The sequence below is a fragment of the Aspergillus oryzae genome, chromosome 4 (assembly GCF_000184455.2).
Source record: "Aspergillus oryzae RIB40 DNA, chromosome 4".
In the NCBI taxonomy this organism is placed as follows: Eukaryota; Fungi; Ascomycota; class Eurotiomycetes; order Eurotiales; family Aspergillaceae; genus Aspergillus; species Aspergillus oryzae.
The window spans coordinates 4,780,214-4,798,275 of record NC_036438.1 but is presented as its reverse complement, the minus strand read 5'-3'; the positions used below and the strand labels follow the sequence as shown (position 1 = coordinate 4,798,275).

The following is an 18,062-nucleotide window of genomic DNA, read 5'->3' as shown; positions in this document are numbered from 1 at the left end:
ACTGTGTTCTTTGGATCCCCGGACAGGGACATTGTGCTGACAGCATTGCCTAGAATGGTCACAGGAGGTCACCGACTTAACGTAGAGTGGCGAGGTATCAATGGCACTCATAGCTAAGAGTCTGATCTTCACCGCGCCCTTCTTCAAGAGATTTCCCTAATGGACCTACATCTGGCTACGATGTCTCTTTTACCTTTCTCACTTTTATTCGCTTCCTTGCCCTCCAATACTTTTCGATCATTATCTTCGGCTTCACGAGGCGAAGCATCCAAGCGGAACAACAGACTTGGTATGTAGGCTCGTCCCAAGATGATAAGTGAGGCGCAGGTGCTCGATTGCATGAGTATGTAAGAATCCTTCTGTGGAAGGGATTGCCGATCTTGCCTAATAGATGCATTTGGGCATGGTCCACCACGCCAGCCAGGCAAGATGGTGCCAACACCAATCTATAGTATACTGTCGGATGGCTCGACTTTTCACTCTTATCGACTCGATAATAATAGCAAAGGTAAGTGGATTCTAAGGTATACAATGTCAAAATAGCCTAACCTTCATAGTGGACTGCCCATACACTCGGGTGGGGACACAAAGTAGGGCAACAGAATGAAATACTCCGTAAAGATCCACATACATGTCATTGCGCAGACGATAGGATGGAGCAAGAAAGGTCTAGTTATGGCTCGTGCTCGTAATAAGCACACTGATTTGCCAAATGGTCTGATTGCCAGAATATTTGGCAACGCTGCCGCTCTCTCGCCATGAGAGAATCAGGATTCGCGACGGGCCGATGCAAGTCTAGAGATCAGACAACTAGCCAGCCATATGACAAGAGCATTTAGGCTTAGGGTGATTTACATTGTCGCTTACCTGTGCTGCTTTTGGGAGATCGAGTACCTTGGCAACGGTTAACGTAATAATTTCGCTTTCAAATGCTTGGCTTGCCCACTTGAATACCACATGGTTGCTTGGCGGTTGTATCTATTACCGAACGAATATATCTAGGTCTCTTATCTATGCTCTGAGATCCGCCAGAGGATGATCCTTTGGGTACATTATAAGGTTTAGAGCTCCAACGGTTTTCTTTAGCGGCTAGAAAGATTCCTAATATGGCTCCGCAGCCCAATGTTCTCCAATACCCCTTTTGTAGTGGCTCAGGATAGTATATTTAAATTGTGCATGTATCCTTCATCATGCTAGATATCAGGCCTAGTCACTCGTTCTGTCACAATCTTTTGAAGTCACTCATTTGAGACGCATTCTTTCGTTCAGTCTTTCTTCCTTTTTTCCTCGTCTCCTTCTCCTTTCTCTCGTTTTACTCCCTACTTCTAGCATAGCTGCAATGGCGAGAACACAATGGCCGTCTCTCGGAGTGGCCGCTCTCCAGATACTTTCCTTTAGTCTTGTGAACCAGGCACTCGCTCAATCTTGTGCTGCAAACTATCCCCCCTCCGCCCCCGTCGCAAGTGCTACTGCAACACTTGGGCCCGTACCAGCGCCAGATCTCGATACTTCTGACCCAATTCATTTAATCCCAGCTCCCAAGGTCTCTCTTTACTATGGCTCCTTGGACTCTGAGCCCTCTACCAAAGCCGCCTCTGGCTCTGTTAACATGAACCTGGAGCTTAACCATGACACCGTTGTTTTAGAGTACATCGACGCTATAGGCAGTGTCAAGTGCACTGATGAGTCTGTGACCGTCGCCTTCAAGAACGCTGCTGGCTTCGAAATAGCCCTCCAATCTTGGTCATTGGAAGAGAACCTTATCCTGATCACAAACCACCTAGGCAACTGTGATGCTGAGTTCGAGAGAGGGTTCTTCAAGGTCGACCAGATAGCCTCGGATAAGTCCAATTTGTCAATCACCTGCAATGCCTCTAAGCATCCAATTGACAAAATTGCTGGTACGCATTTTATGGTTTCTGTATGCATCAATGTTTGAGCAGTGAGCTAAGACTAGTACATCTAGAAACCTGCGAGCTTTCTTTCTCGTCAGTGCCAGCGGGCAAACTCGCCAAGCGCCTCACACTCAATCCCTCCTACAGCATACCGTTTTCTAAGTCCCTGGCCCACAATACTGTTCTCCTGAATGAGCCCCCGTACCTCACTGTTACCGCCGACGAAGCGGCCTTCTCCTCGGAAATCACCTTCTCTGGCTATCTGTACTACGACTTTTGGGCCTTCAAGTTGCGGCAACTGTACTTCGACATCGACGCCGGCTTTTCCGCCGATGTGGCTCTTAGCGCGCACCTCGCCGCCTCCTACAACAAGTCCTTCACGTACAACCCCTCGGATCTCACCTACACGCTTGTCAATATCCCCGGCATCGTGCAGCTTGGTCCTGGTGTAGCTTTCGGCCTAGAGATGGATTTCAGCGCCTCAGCCGACGTAGATATAGCCGCAGGCCTGTCTATTTCCATGCCAAATGGCAATGTGCATGTTGACATTCTGAACAGCGTGAATACTGTGGCGACTGGATGGACGCCAACGTACCACCCATATGCCAATATCTCCGCGCAAGCCAACGTCCAGGCTGATGCTAGCGCCACCGTGACGGTCGAGATGGCGCTGAGCTTCCTCGGAGGGCTCATTGATCTTAGCAGTGGATTAACCGCAAAACCGGGAATTGCCAACACGTTTGTGCTCGATGCCAAACTCGACACAGAGCATGCTACAAATGCTACACGTGTCACAAATTCTACGGCAACGGGAGTCCCCACGGATGTGCACGGCGGAGGTAATCCATGCGGTGATGGGGTTAGCTTGAAATCGGACTTTATTTTCAGTCTTGATGCTTTTGTGACTAGGTCATGGAGCACCACTCTGGTAAATACGGGGATTCCACTATGGGACTTCTGCTACCAATTTTAAGATCCGGTAAGTGTTTTTTCTCTCCGTTTCCCTACTCATTTCCATACTTACTATCGTCTAGCAGAGAACAAGAAGGCACATCCACGTGATCTGACGTGCCCTTGAACTGTCCACTCATTGAAACTATATAATGACTGTTGGTGCTGGCAGAATCTTGGTGATATGCGTGTAGTAGATGGAGATGAAGATGATGATAACTTAATATCACTAAGTCCACACATTGGGAAAATATCTAATACCCCTGGGCTATATAATTAGGAATAACAGAATTACAGAATACTGTACCTTCACCCCACATCGAATTCTGTATTGTAATTCAAAAAAGAGAATATAAATTCTAAATAGGCCAGATGAAATTACTGCTGACCTCTTCGCTTGACTTAGTGCATCTGGTTGCATTCTTTTAACAATTTGTAGAGGTCCAGAGTGGTGGCTTGAGGTAGACCTCAACAACGAGTGTTGCTAACGCTTGTGGGAGCTCTATACCAGAAGCTGGCCAGCTTGGATATAGTTCAACGTCGGAGGCACGTTTGAGAGTGTGGGTGACTAGGTTAAAGTGATCTTGGCATTGGGAATTCCTGGCCGTAGTAGAGGGTCTTGCCTTATCAGGTTGTATCCCTCTGATCAAAAACTAGGTCATCCAACTGGTGATCGGTGTGTTATGATCAGCCTAGAGTGTCCTTAGCAGACTACAAGAAGGTCAGCAAGTCAGAAGAACACGTAACACGGTATGGCAGTATACTTAAACAGTACAGTAAATGTAGAAAGAGATGTTTGTCGTGACCAATAGTCGGGGAATATATATATTGCCGTTAGTGAGGTAAGTTTCCGGTCATGTTTGGATCGAGGCGAGGCTGACTCCTACAATTCTACCAGTCAGGTGACATCTTGCTACTAGTCAACCAGATCCCTTTTGCTATATTCTTTTTTTTTTTTTTTTTTTTTTTTACTTTGATTATACCAATTCTTTCTTCATTCATAAGACAAAAGATAGCAAAGCCACAAGGTTTACAGCATAAGCTAGACCCATTTCGGCTTAGCCTCTTAGATAAACACTAAACCTATTCAGACCCCACTAGTCCCAAAATAGAGTTTGGAGGAAACCCTCTGGAAAACACGCCCTGACCTCGGCCACTGGTTGGGGAAAAAGGGGTCAAAACAACTCTCCGTATGTCACACTGGATCCCTTATATTGAGTTCTCGTGTGATGCTGGGTAACGAGACGCTCCTCCATACCATTCCCTGGACTTCTTTTCCAAGGGACCGACTCAGGGAATGGCTCTTCCGGCCACCTCCGACGGACGCCGTGAGCCCACTTAGGGCGATGAAAATGACACGGCGTCGAGGTCTCCAATGTCACCTTCTTGAATTGGAGTTGATCGGCCGAGATGTGGGGTCTGATTGGTCACCTGGACGAGGCTTGACCTTGCTTATCTGCCTCAAGCACTGGAGTCGGCAGAACAATAGCAGAAGTCGGAGTACCCACGCCGACAATGCGCTAGTTTGCAATTTATTTTGATTGATTGTCTTAATCAAAGTCTCATTTCGTTTCCGAATTCGAGTCGGAAATCACGCAACAGCCAATCCTTTCATGTAACGACATGCTGGAAGCGACCATTCATCGTCCATCTCACGTTTCTCCCCTTGCACTAGTCTAAACGGGGGGAGAAAGGGGACACGCAGGGAGAAAATGGGATTATCATATAAATCCCCCGTGGGGATCGTGTTCCCACCTCTCCTTTCGATCGTCTCTAAAATTTCCATTCGATTGGATTTGTGTGTTGGCTGCGAGAGCCTCCCATCATGCGTTCATCATTTCTCCTCGCAGGAGTGTTCGGTTCCCTTGCAGCGCCAGCGCTAGCAATCGTGCATGAGAAGGTTGCCGCGGTTCCGAATGGTTGGACCCTAGTCAAACAGGCGCCGGAAAGCGACCCGATTACCTTATCAATCGCCCTGGCACGCCAGAACCTAGACCAGCTCGAGTCCAAATTGACGGCATTGTCGACCCCAGGCAATGCAGAGTACGGCCAATGGCTGGATCAATCCGGGATCGAGACGCTCTTTCCCACCGCGAGCGATGAAGCCGTGCTCCGTTGGCTTAGAAATGCGGGCGTCACTCATATCTCTCGACAGGGTGGCTTGGTAAATTTCGCTACGTCGGTCGGAACTGTGAACAAGCTGTTTGACACCAAGTTCTCGTATTATAAAAACGGCCAGGTTCAGAAGTTGCGCACTACGCAGTACTCAATTCCGGATGACCTTGCTGATGGAATTGATCTTGTCGCCCCAACAGTCTTTTTTGGCAAGCAGCAGGAGAGCGTCGCTCTTCCCACTCATCATAAGTTCGCCGCAGGGACTAAGACAGCAGCGGGTAACGTGTCCTGTGCGGATATAATCACTCCCGACTGTTTGGCGGACATGTACAACTTCCGAGGCTACAAGCCCAGCGCATCCTCCGGAAGTAAAGTTGGCTTTGGAAGCTTCTTGAACGAGTCCGCCAACTATGTTGACCTGGCCCTTTATGAGAAGCGGTTCAACATTCCATCGCAGAATTTCTCCGTCGAGTTGATCAACGGTGCTACCAACGACCAAAACTGGACCACTGCTTCCCTTGGCGAGGCCAACTTGGATGTGGAGCTGATTGTGGGCGTTAGCCACCCTCTACCAGTGAAGGAGTACATCACCGCTGGTACACCGTAAGTGCTTGATCCATCTTGAACTGGTGTTGAGAAGATTGCTTATCGATTCCAGCCCGTTTATTCCGAATGCCCTCCAACCAACGCCAGCGGACAACCAGAATGAGCCCTACCTGGAGTACTATGAATATCTCCTGGCGAAGCCTAACTCTGCGCTCCCCCAGGTTCTCTCCAACTCATACGGCGACGAGGAACAGGTAAGCCCTCCAACATATTTGCGGGGTTTCCGCCTGTCTGACGAGAGTTTGTAGACTGTTCCGGAGTATTACGCTAAGAGAGTGTGCAACTTAATTGGCTTGATGGGTCTGCGAGGAATTACCGTGCTTGAGTCTTCTGGTGACACTGGTATGCGACCGTGGTGCACATTGTTGCTGTTCCTAAGTACTGATTACAATAGGAATTGGCGCCTCATGTATGTCTAACGACGGCACCGAGACTCCAGAATTCACACCAATTTTCCCTGCAACTTGCCCCTATCTCACATCAGTGGGTGGCACTCAGGCATATGCTCCTGAAGTCGCATGGGATGCCTCCTCCGGCGGGTTCAGCAACTACTTTAGCCGTGCCTGGTACCAGGAATCGGCAGTCAGCAAGTACCTTGACCAGCAGATTACCGCAGAGACCAAGGACTACTATTCCCAATATACCAACTTCTCCGGTCGTGGATTCCCTGACGTAGCTGCCCACAGCTTGACCCCCAGGTAAGTCCCCTCTCTCTACACATACCTGAATCTGTCTAACGGGATGGGTAGATATGAGGTGGTCGTTAAGGGCAAACGTGCCACATCCGGTGGAACATCCGCTGCTGCCCCTGTCTTTGCTGGTTTGGTGGGTATGTTGAACGATGCCCGTTTGCGTGCCGGTAAACCGACTCTCGGATTCCTGAACCCCCTCCTGTATAGCGGGGCTCTGAAGGACTTCACCGATATCACGGCCGGGTCATCCATCGGATGTGACGGCGTCAACCCCCAAACTGGTAAGAATGTTACCGGAGGTGGCGTCATTCCCTATGCCCATTGGAATGCAACTGCTGGATGGGATCCTGTGACGGGCTTGGGCGTCCCTGACTTTATGAAGTTGAAGGATTTGGTCCTGTCTTTGTAATAAAGGCCTTGCTTGTTTTGAGAGACGGCTTATGTATCGTTACTATGTAAAATAGGATCTGCCGTAAAGAGACAATACGAAGATGTCATGTTAAGATTATTCTTACACATGATTGTAGCCATATTCACTCACAATATTTTACCATTCACGAGTGTTCTGATCTCGGCAAAGTAATAGCTATCTTCCAACCAACGGTGATGGCGTCATTGCAATGATATGTTCCAGCATAGCTAAAATAGCAATACTTAAGAATCAGCGCTATTGGGTAAGTTACGAGTCAAGTCATGGTGGGATGATACACAAATGTAGGGCGATACGATTTATGTGATTAATTATATTTTAAGTATTTCGTAGTGAACATTGAGATAAGTTATCATACTCTGATCTCCCAAGTACAAAGCAACATTGTCCAATGATTAAGATCATTCATAAAAAAGACTAAACGGAACGGCCCGTGGCTTAAAGAAAGACGACTCATTTCTCACATACAGTGCATATCCCTTTCTACTCTTGTGGTCTATGGAACTCCTCGTCTGGGTGTGCCAGTTGATCATGTTGGAAATGGTATGAGGAACTGGAGCGCGGTGCGGCAGGCTCAGGTTGGAAGCCTGTACCGGCAGTCTGGGAGGACGCAGTGTACTAAGGAAAGTTAGTGTGTCAGCATGAAATCGCTATACTCAAGGCCAGCTCAAGCGACATATACCTCCTTAGTAGGGTCCAAGTCAGCAAAGCTGCTTTGTTGGTCTACTTGTTCGGGTTCGGTAGAGCCTGTATCGTCGTCCCTGAGGCGGACACGATCAGAGTCCTTTCTGGTGTTGTGTTTTGATTCCATGTTTGCTGGTTGAGGTCCCAATGGTAGTGTCTTTTTTCTGAAATAACTTGGAAATTGAGAAATTGAGAAGGAGATTTAGGCTCGTGTTGGTATAAGTAGGCCACGATTTCGAATGAGGTCATGATGCTGTACGTTGACATCAGCGACAATAGCAACGTCGGGTGATACAATCCTATTGCTTCTCTGACAGTCATTGGTAGAGATCAACGCGTACCATGGTTCGCCACCCTTCTTACTTTTGTATGGTAGCGGGGGTAGAAGAGATCTTATTGTGATTGAACTTGATATCCTTGTGAATAGGGGTTATGTGCAGGATGCCACCATAGCTCTGGAGGTGCACATAGCACCTAATAGTGGCATAGAATAGCTTCGTCTCAGATATCAAAATCAGCCATCTTGCTTCTGGAGGTGTCGATTGAGACTTCCCAGTGGCGAGCGTCATGACGTCTTCCACTGTGTAAGTGTATTACCATGATACTGCAATCATAACGCGTATCTGGGGTCACATGAATGTATTACCAATACATATCACTGAGGCCTTCAGCGACTTAACCAGACCAGGACGAACGATGCAATCTACAAAATAGGGACACTGATTGTACCGCAATTCCTTGGATACCCTCAGCTTTATGGGATACGTATAGAATGCATGTTATATGACTCCTGTCTGTCTCTGCACTCGTAAGCATCCGACTGCTACCTTCCAGAAGTTAAGTTCAGATCGTCCTCAACCTTTGGCACTCCTGCCATCATATTCTCCGATGCGCTGGGTACCTTACAGCTGCAAAGTGGACAGCTCGAGAGGACGCAGCGGTCATGTCTACATACGACACCTCATACATTGGCGATTACTACGATCATGGACAACATCCACGTCCCGTCCCCAGACACTCAATGCGATTTGAGAATCTACGTATCGGGCCTGGCGAAACGTCTGGCGACCCAAAGCTCAGAGACAGACGCCTTTATTATTGGAGACATAGTTACCAGCCCAGGCTGTGTCCCTGTGAATCTCGCCAACGACGCCGTCCGCAATTACCTCAGCCTTGCCGACATGAAATCTATTGCGCTGGACACGAATCCCACAATAATTGACGTGCGAGACGCTAAGAATATGACATATAAACTAGATTGATTGGCCGGTTAGGTAAAATACTAATTTAGCGTTATCAGATGCACTACAAGGCTGTCTTGGCCAACTCAGCCTCGCCCTCCCTGTCATGGGAAGTCTTAGGCGTCCAACAGGGACAGGTGAGCCAATGAAGATTTTGGCGAGGTGGCTAAGCGGCGCGGCCCCAGGTCCGAGCGATGATATCTACTTCACCATGGGGGAACTGATATCTGCCAGTTCAGATACAACATACGGGGCTGAGAGGAGCCAGCCACGTGGTCTACATAGGTTTTGACTTCTGCAACAGGTGATGAAATTTCCCGTAATCCAATTCCCTTCTTATCAAATGACCTTTGTTTATCATGGCGTCGAGTTGCGGCTGTAAAGGACAACCAATATACGCTTAGTTGCAGGCGTCCAGCTCACATGAGTGGAGCCGTCCGCAGAGCCCAGCCGAATGTGAAGCAATTGATTGGAATTCGACCGAACGATTTTAGGTCCCCAACTCAAGGCAAGGGGCCCCAGCACTCTGGGCAGAGACGATTATTGAAATAGATCGGTGGGGCCCCCTTTTCCCGACATGGTAATGGAGCGACATTGACAACCCACTCGAGGTCTCCATTTCTCGTCGATCGGGTTCATTTCAAATGTTATGGGGCTCCAGATGACTCTATTATTTGTTGGATTGCTATCCCGTATATGCACTATCCAAGCCACTGCAACACCACCAATCACTTGAAATTGAGGCATTCTCCTGGCAATCGGCACCATAATCGGGGTTCCTTTTGTTGTTTTCTTTTTATAGCCTTCTGTTTTAGGCCCCCTGCGTGGAATCGTTATATATGGACCATGTGAGCCATGTGGGTGCCTCGCTGCTTGTGTCCGGAGACCGTCACTTCTGGACGCGTTTAATTCGGCATGCATTCTTCACTGACATTCTTGACATTGGCCCTATGTCTATTCGCCTGGGCTAACGGGTCGAACCACCATGTGCGCACCACCGGAAACACGGTGCGATTCAATCTCACACTTACCTGGGAAGAATGGGCCCCAGCGGGCATCCCTCGAAAGATGATCCTTGGAAACGGTCAACTCCCCAGTCCGCTGCTCGAGTTGCGACAAGGAGACGATGTCGAGTTCTTGGTGATCAACAATCTGCCCACTAATACATCCGTTCACTTCCACGGTAGGCCCCTCTTCACTTGGTTCAAGACCTATTAATGACATGATGCCCCAGGGATCGAACAACATGGCACTCCCTGGTCTGACGGCACGCCTGGCTTTTCGCAGGAACCCATTGCGCCGGGTGATCACTTTCTCTATAAATGGCGCGCGACACAATATGGGAGTTATTTTTACCACGCCCATAACCGAGGGCAGATTGATGATGGCCTCTACGGAGCGATTTACATACATCCGGATGAGTCCGTCGAGAAACCATTTGGCTTGATTACGAACAAGAGCAGCGAGCGCCAGGCCATGCGAGCGGCCGAGGAGAAGACGCAACCTATAATGATTTCGGACTGGCGGCAGTTGACCTCGGAAGAGATATGGCAGGCTGAAGAAAAGAGCGGGCTGGACGCTTACTGCGTGAACGCCATTCTCATCAATGGAAAAGGATCGATTAGCTGTCCTGGTCAAGAAAAGGTGAATCAGCTCGCTAGCGCTGAACAGAGGCAAATCCTGGGCAACTTGAGCCTGACCGACATTGGATGTACCTCCCCATTGGTAGTAGCTATGCAGGGAACCTTCCGTCATAACTACAGCGCAGTGCCGCCTTCGATGTTTTCGGGTTGTGTACCTGGAAACGGTGGCACTGCCCGTGTCCTAGTGGACCCATCCCACAGATATGTGAGCTACGATCTGATCAGTGCAGCCGGTGTCTCAATGACCACGTTCTCGATTGACGAGCATCAAATGTATGTTTACGCCATTGACGGACGCTACATTCATCCTACATTGGTAGATGCCATCACCATTGCTAATGGCAACCGGTACTCCGTCCTGGTCAGATTGGATAAGCCCGCTGGGGATTATACTATCCGTGTAGCGAATGCCGGTGTCAACCAAGTTCTATATACTGCCGGAGTCTTGTCCTACAACACCTTGGAAAAGACGCAACAGCACGCTTCCGTGGCATCGATCAATATCCACGGCGCGGTAGTCTCTTCGAACTATACGCTGCTGGACGAAACCAAGATCATTCCCTTCCCGGTCGAGGTGCCATCTCAAGAAGTTGCGCAAACACACATCCTGCGAATCAGCCATTACGACGCCTCCTACACCTGGACCTTGGGCAACACCACCCTCCCTCTTGTATTAGAGGAAGTATCGCCGCTACTATTCTACCCCTCCACCGCCAAGCCAGACCTTACTCTGAAGACACTCAATGGAACATGGATTGATCTGATCTTCGATATCCACGGTCAGATACAGCCCCCTCATCCAATTCACAAGCACGCCAACAAATTCTACGTGATTGGCCAAGGTACCGGAGCATGGAACTACTCTTCTGTTGCTGAAGCCATGCAGCATATCCCGGAGAGTTTCAATCTCGAAGCTCCCCAGATCCGGGATACGTACATCACTCCACCGTCGGCGACCGAGGACACTTGGTTAGCAATCCGTCATCACGTTGTGAACCCCGGTGCATGGCTACTCCATTGTCATATCCAGGTCCATCTTAGTGGCGGGATGGCGATAGGTATCCTTGATGGTGTGGATGAGTGGCCTGAGATACCTGAGGAATATTCTATTCAGGTTTGACGATATGAACATGTGGTTTTTAGATAGAGATTTACGTTAGCTTTTAGAACATTTAATGTTTAGTACGTTACGAAATGATTTCAAGTTCGGTCACTGCACGGATGAGCTGTAAATATTGTACATTTATTATTAAGGTCTCAAAGTCTTCCGTCTAGAGTCACGGGATGCCATTGATATGACAGACAGCCAAAGAACGTAACTAGGGCAAAGCTACCTCACCCACCATACATATCAAACCCTTCCAAAATTCGGCAAATATTGGAGTATATTACATTTGAGATAGCTTCTACCAAGAGCAATGTCCTGGATATATCTATACATACATAGATCAATAATCCTCTTCCTTATTTCCAAGTTCCCCCGCTATGAAAACGCTATGCTTAGCAAACGGACTTCGGTCTCGGATCCGCTCTCCATAGAATATAAATAGCGGAGGAACTATACAGAACACAGTTGCCAGAGCAGCAAGAACTGAAACAGCCACATTTGCCGTAAGGCCTTCAAACATTTGTTTGGTAAACAATGGAAATACCCCGGATAGCAAGGCGCGGAGGAAAGCCACCGCAGCTGTAGCGCTGGCCGAGTAACTCAGGTAGCAATCCCCTAAGTAACAATAAAGTACGGTATCGAATTCATTCAACGCGTACCCCATCATTGCTAGAGGGACGGATGGCACTATCCAGTGTGTATTCGATGCCTTTGGTGGAATGGTCCAGGCGAACCACCACAAACTGACCGCCAGCACCGGAGCACCGATAGCAAGGCCTAACAATTTATCTTCGGGCTTGAACGGTAGGTTCTTGCGCCGGCGAGTATCGAAGACTCGATTATCGAGGAGTCGTGTGAGAGTGCTGAACCAGATGCCGCAGGCGATGGCAAGAAAGGCTAAGGAGGATTGTGTGTGAGAGAACCCAATTGTTTGGTAAATCGGTTGTAGTGCTTCTGTGAAGATGTAGAGAAGAGAAAAGGCGAAAGCAATCATGATGGATATGATGAATACCAATGGCTCTCGGAGGAAGAGAATAGCAGGTCGGAATAGAGCAACCTTAAGAAAGGTGCGGAGGTCAGGGTGGTGATCATGGTTTAAGGCTTGGAAGCGCTTTCCAGTGTAGCGACAGAGCTTATCGACTTCTCGTGTAAGCAAAAGAGATGGTCGAGACTCCCGGATGAACGTGAAGAGGACGCTCATAAGCCCGATGATGATCGCATATATATAAAAGAGCCACCTCCTGTGAAATATAAGTTGAATGACCCGCTGTGGTACAGACCGGGGCCAACATACCAGTTCAACAATGTACTAACGTATGTGCCCATGATAGGTCCGATACACAAGCCGAGGTTCGATGCAATGGTCCACAAGAACATCACCCATATCCGTGGTCGAGAAGACCACATGTCTTCGACACTGCCTCCACCAACAGTGTAAGGGATGGCAGCAAGCATTCCAGTCCCCACGCGTCCAATTATTACTGCAGCAAGGGAGTGAGGAACGCCTACTACCACACAGCAGACTGAGCTTAGAGCACTGCTAATGAGATAGAGTCTTTTGCGACCGAATGTTTCAGACCATGGGGGTAAGACAATCGACCCTATTACCTGACCAAGCAGGAATCTACGAAGCGCAAGTCAGTCAACCCAAAGTATGTGATTAGCATAGGCGTCATGGTGCCTCACACTGTTATAAAGCAAAAGGTGGATAGCTCAGATCCAATCCCATATTCATGTTTGGCCTCTGCGGCTGCCGATGCCTATAACTGTTAGCGGTCTCTTTGGCGTGACGGCTTTCTAGCACATACGCCAGCAGTACTAGAGGCTGTCCTGTCGAGACATTAGCTAAAAGCGCGTCTGGCTTTCAAGTGGGCCTGGCATACAGAACAAAGTCCAGAAGGCAGATGAGACCAGTGTCAAAGCATTTCCGCAAGACAGGCCAATTTCTTGGATGAATCGGATTGTCACGGCGCCAGCGGATATAATGTCCATCTAGTGTGAGTTCAAGGTGATGCTCTGATAGGTAGTCGGTGGCCAAGGAATCTTCGACTGCTAATCCTTTCGATTGTGGATTCATGACTTTCGGGATAGAAGTATAGCACGGTTGCCGAAATTGAGGAAAGGATCTAATTAAAATATGTCGTTCAAATCTCAAGAAATGCCAGCTTGCCTCAGCAGTGACCGAGTCACTATAAATGCAATGTTTTGTTCTTCAAGCATAGCATTCTGTATGTAGTAAACCAAGAGCGCAAGGGTTTCTCAAAATCTACATTCCCGTCAGGTACTGCTATTTGGGCAGTTGCCTATAGTTGTCAAAGAGATACGTCACACTTCAGTAAGTATAGCTAAGCCTTGCATCAAGCTTGCGTTGATATGTGGAACTAGTGGGTACCAGTGTCTAATGTCACTGCTCAATGTAAATCAAGAGGTTTTTTTTGAACCTACTACAACGCGCTGGAAGAGCGAACTGACATGCAAGATAGATGATCAACAGGGGATACATACCAGATCGTCACTCAAATGCAATTTTGCGGGCGCTTTATATTGCTTCACGACATGATGACTGTATGTCGAATCAGGTCAGCACGGAAGTATGACGAGTGTGGTGTCTCTCTTATTATAGTCAGGTCTAGAGTTTGAGAGCTGCCCGTGCTCCTCACATGTATGAGTCCATTTGAATAGACATATCACTGCTCTACGGCTCACATATACTTTACGTTTCGGGTATGAAGATCTCCCAGTGAAGAATGCGTAGCGCGGTAGCCCCTTGCGTGGTAGAAGTATCAAATCAGGATTCCTTACACCATCCCGCATGTTATTTCCTTCCACCAAACCTAAATCCCAGCAATGATCATCCACTAATAGTCAAGCGTTTACCTTGGCATGGAACAGTACGAGTGAAGGCAAATTGAAGGGTTGAGCTTCTTTGCAGAGATTCCCATGGCTACATGTGGATTGAACTCACTGAGTCAGTCCAAGTGAAAGAGGGTAGGTTATAAAACTGCTTTAATCCGCCGACGCCCAACACTCTTTCGGAAATGCCAAGTATTTCATCACGGAGATTTAATTATTCAAATTGCACACTTTACGGATAATTAGAGTGGCGCAATAAATCGGTGAGTCCACGCTATTGCGGGTAATTAATGAATGGCCCCAGGGACCAAAAATCTCGACCAAGTACTTCCACCATCAGCCAGTCTTCATTCCGCGGTCCAGGTAATGTGTTATGTCGCATTATGGTCGGCGGGCGGCAATGTGACAGGCGTTCTTTCAATACTCGGCGTGTAGCAGAGCCTAGATAGTGCTTTATTAATTAGCCATAGTCTCGTTCCATGCTGCAGGAGTATGCGGTAAACAATCGTGCAAGTGGTTGGTGTGTTGGTGTGTTGGGTATGTTACGTGTCGCCGGCGGGGCCGACAAGGACAGCCGTAAAAAAATGACCGGTGATTCCACCACGATCCAACTCTCGGTATTCAAATGAATCAAGTGAGGTTTGGTTAAGCCTCGATTCGCAACAAGCCCCAGGAAGACAAATCTGATGCGCTAATGTGGGTTAGAATATCTTAGAAAGGAAACCCTGCAGTCGCCAGCAGGCCACGCCGGATGCTGCAGTGAAGGAAACAAAGAATTATGCTACTGTGCCTTGTATGGTAGAGCACAACCTTTTCTTCCTTGGGCTAGGAGGATTGCTCAAACTGTCAAAGCTCTGGAGGTGTTGCATGGGGGCTCGCTAATTTGAGAGGCTGCGAAGCCTACTTTCCACCTGCCCTGGCTATCTTCTCAGTTTACGCCGTAGCTTGTAGGCGCCATATATGTTCTATTTTGGAAATTGGGAGCAGCTCAGCTCTACTACTGGAACCCTGGTCGAGAAGGGCGCCGGCTAGCAGCCTTAGGTAATTCGTCTTCTTGACACACTGTATGGCAGATTTTGACTTACTATGCTCATAGAGGACTATTCCTAGGATATATACACTTTGGACAGCACAAATACCACACCAATCACTGATATAGAAGCCCTGCTGGTGCCTGACGCGAACGGGATGTTTACGACAAATAGGACCCTTCCCTGTCTGGACTAGGCTCTATGACTTGTGTCCGTTCTTCAGGGACTACTATAGTTCCCACTATCTCAACTTTTAAGACGTAGCGTAGCTGGTTGGAGGCCGATAAGAAGCTCTCTGGTATGAGCATTGCCGAACCCCATCTTGATGAACTAGACTTCTCTGACCGAATACAGCCTTGCGGGTAAGCACCACAAATTATCGGTAAGAATCTCGACCAAGTCGTCAAAGGGCAAAGTCTATTTGGCGCAGGTGAAGGAGGTTGCGTTTCTGGGATCTCCTCCAATGTATTTTTGCCGAAGAGGGTATGGACAAAGGTGTCTCGCCGTGTTATTGCTACCTTTAGTGGCATGCAGAACAGCAGGGGCATGGCCGTTCTCGACCCATTCAAGCAGTTGGGACATCGCTTCATTCGGAACAGGCCCTAGTCCACCATAACAGTGACCGACACCGGGCGCTTCGAAGAAACGGTAAAAGTCGTGAGCTTTTGGATCGTGCTTCAGCACTTCCTCATAGTAGGCAATTGTTCCAAGCGGTGGGATAACCTCGTCGGCCATTCCCTGCCAGGCGATCACTTTGCCCCCATTTGCCTTGAACCTTGACAGGTCAGGGTCATTTGTTCCGAGCATCCCTGAATACTCAAGGTTCGAAGAGCGCAGGGCGTCGAAGAACTCCTTCTGAGTCATGTTACTAATTGACAAGTTGGGGTCCTTTGCAACAAGATATCTGAGCCAGTTGCCGAACAAGTCACTTCCAGAAGAGTAACATGTGTTATTCACAGAGCATTTGGTAGACACATAGGCAGTGCCGAGAGCTGCGTCCTTGTTGACCCCATACCAACCGTCAATCTCAGAGACAGAGTGTGACCCAGACCAAGCGGCTTGGATAATCTTCGCGCTGTCAGCACTGAGGGACTTTTGAATCCCGTCGCAAGTGTACCTCTTGCCCACAAAGTCGAACGCCCGAACATGACAGCGGTCTGGGTCGCTAATGATGCCGTCTTCAACTCCATCCAGTCGATCGCAAGCTTCCACGGCCGCTTTAGTGAAAGCCTCGACCTCACAGGGCAATGGGTAAACATTGATTTCGTTCATGACTTGTGAGCTCCAGAAGCCTGCAGGAATGAAACGTTGTAGGTTGAGAGCCGGGGCAACAGCTAAGATCCCATCGAAAAGGTCCGGGTACTTCTGTGCCATCTGCAGCCCCTGCCGCCCACCACCAGAGCATCCGGCAAAATATGAATAGTTTGCGGGTTTTTTGTAGTAGGACTGGGTAACTTGCTGCCCGATCACAGCCATGTCACTTGTTGCCTTCGATGCGTAATCCTCTAACAGGAACCAGTTCACATTGTTCTCACTGCTCAACGCCCACGACAGGTCTGTGGGCATACTGTCCTTCCCATTTGTCACCGGTAGGCCTCCATAAGTAGAAGCCGATGCGAATCCGCTTGCGACAGCGTATGTTAGGTAGGTCTCGCCAAAGCCTGTAGCGTAGCCCCCACCTCCTAATGCTTGAAACCTGCCATTCCATTCCTCAAGCGGCAGCCATACCTGGGTATGGATTGTGTCGTTCCAGCCCGCATGAGTGTGGGTGACGGTGATGTTGCAGAAACTGATCGTATATCGGCCGCCTTCGTTTGTTCCTGGCCCAAGACTAACAGCAGAAAAGTTATGCCTTTCCTGAGCTTGAATATCGAGGATTGTAGCACCAGGCAAGTTTGGTTTCACGATAAAGGCTGGCGAGCATCTGGAAGCGGATGCTATTGGAACAAGAATCGCGACCAGAGAGAATAGAGTGCGGGAGAAGACAACCATTTTTTTTATCTTAGATTCACAATAGAATATAAATTGAGGGCTTTGGGACAGGATGGCGCGCTTCATAAATATGTGTACTTGGTTTGAAATTAACTACCATGCCGTTCTAGGCAAAAATATTTCCAAGTGCAAACCCGTTGGATCCACACTGGCGTAAAGTATTGTATACGCGTATCCGCAGCACTCTCGCTCTGCCTACCCCTACCCTCCTTTTCATAACGACTTGGCTGCAATTAGCCGGCAACAGGATAGATTCTCGTTAACTGCAGTCGTTACTTCTGTAGCGCAGTGATTACGCGCTATCGTGCGGTTTTCAGGAGGCTCTCTCATGTGACAGTCCTGCACACTTGCTCAGATAAGTCACCCATACTTGGACTGGAACAGACCAAGGAAGTGTCTTTCCGGGCCTGACAGTATCTACAATGTGTCATTTTACTTAAGAAGGCCAACCGGAGTGAAGCCTTAAAAAGTTATCATAATGACCCGAGTGAGCGGGTCTCAATCGTCTATACGCGTATTTTACCTCAGACTGAGTCATCTGGTCGAACCAAATATGGGTTGAGAGTTCCTGCGGAGTCTCATATATCGTCTAATGAATCTCACACACTTCGCTTTGCCTCCTGATATATCGTGCCGTACACGCCACGTCCGAACTGCTAATTATCTCAAAAATAGACCGCAGAGGGAACGAGGTGGCCAGAGAACCATGGCTTGTCCAGTCTTCGCCATCGATCAAGGGATGCTACGGGGGCTACCAAGATCGATAGTATAAGTGTTAATAGTGAGAAGCGCTGTTGTATCTAAAGTCTAGGTCCATGAGC

At 48.5% G+C, this 18,062-nt stretch overlaps 5 protein-coding genes across 5 annotated transcripts; 3 read left to right on the top strand and 2 right to left on the bottom strand.

Annotated features, from left to right (window-relative positions):
* Positions 1–1,339: 1,339 nt before the first annotated feature.
* On the top strand, positions 1,340–2,973 carry AO090166000085 (uncharacterized protein; the record flags this gene model as incomplete). Its single annotated transcript, XM_023237079.1, has 4 exons — positions 1,340–1,901; positions 1,967–2,754; positions 2,805–2,874; positions 2,933–2,973. 4 exons carry the CDS (start codon positions 1,340–1,342, stop codon positions 2,971–2,973), a joined length of 1,461 nt encoding a protein of 486 aa, XP_023091946.1.
* A 1,698-nt stretch (positions 2,974–4,671) lies between these two features.
* On the top strand, positions 4,672–6,668 carry AO090166000084 (S53 family peptidase; the record flags this gene model as incomplete). The annotated part of the gene is made up of 5 exons (XM_001822814.3): positions 4,672–5,564; positions 5,620–5,761; positions 5,816–5,909; positions 5,962–6,265; positions 6,317–6,668. 5 exons carry the CDS (start codon positions 4,672–4,674, stop codon positions 6,666–6,668), a joined length of 1,785 nt encoding a protein of 594 aa, XP_001822866.1.
* A 2,861-nt stretch (positions 6,669–9,529) lies between these two features.
* On the top strand, positions 9,530–11,377 carry AO090166000081 (multicopper oxidase; the record flags this gene model as incomplete). The annotated part of the gene is made up of 2 exons (XM_023237078.1): positions 9,530–9,797; positions 9,849–11,377. 2 exons carry the CDS (start codon positions 9,530–9,532, stop codon positions 11,375–11,377), a joined length of 1,797 nt encoding a protein of 598 aa, XP_023091945.1.
* A 328-nt stretch (positions 11,378–11,705) lies between these two features.
* AO090166000080 (uncharacterized protein) lies at positions 11,706–13,442 on the bottom strand (the record flags this gene model as incomplete). The annotated part of the gene is made up of 3 exons (XM_023237077.1): positions 11,706–12,606; positions 12,660–12,989; positions 13,249–13,442. The coding sequence occupies 3 exons, from the start codon at positions 13,440–13,442 to the stop codon at positions 11,706–11,708; spliced, it is 1,425 nt and encodes a 474-aa protein (XP_023091944.1).
* A 2,224-nt stretch (positions 13,443–15,666) lies between these two features.
* AO090166000079 (uncharacterized protein) lies at positions 15,667–17,241 on the bottom strand (the record flags this gene model as incomplete). Its single annotated transcript, XM_001822811.1, has 1 exon — positions 15,667–17,241. One exon carries the CDS (start codon positions 17,239–17,241, stop codon positions 15,667–15,669), a length of 1,575 nt encoding a protein of 524 aa, XP_001822863.1.
* Between the last annotated feature and the right edge of the window lie 821 nt (positions 17,242–18,062).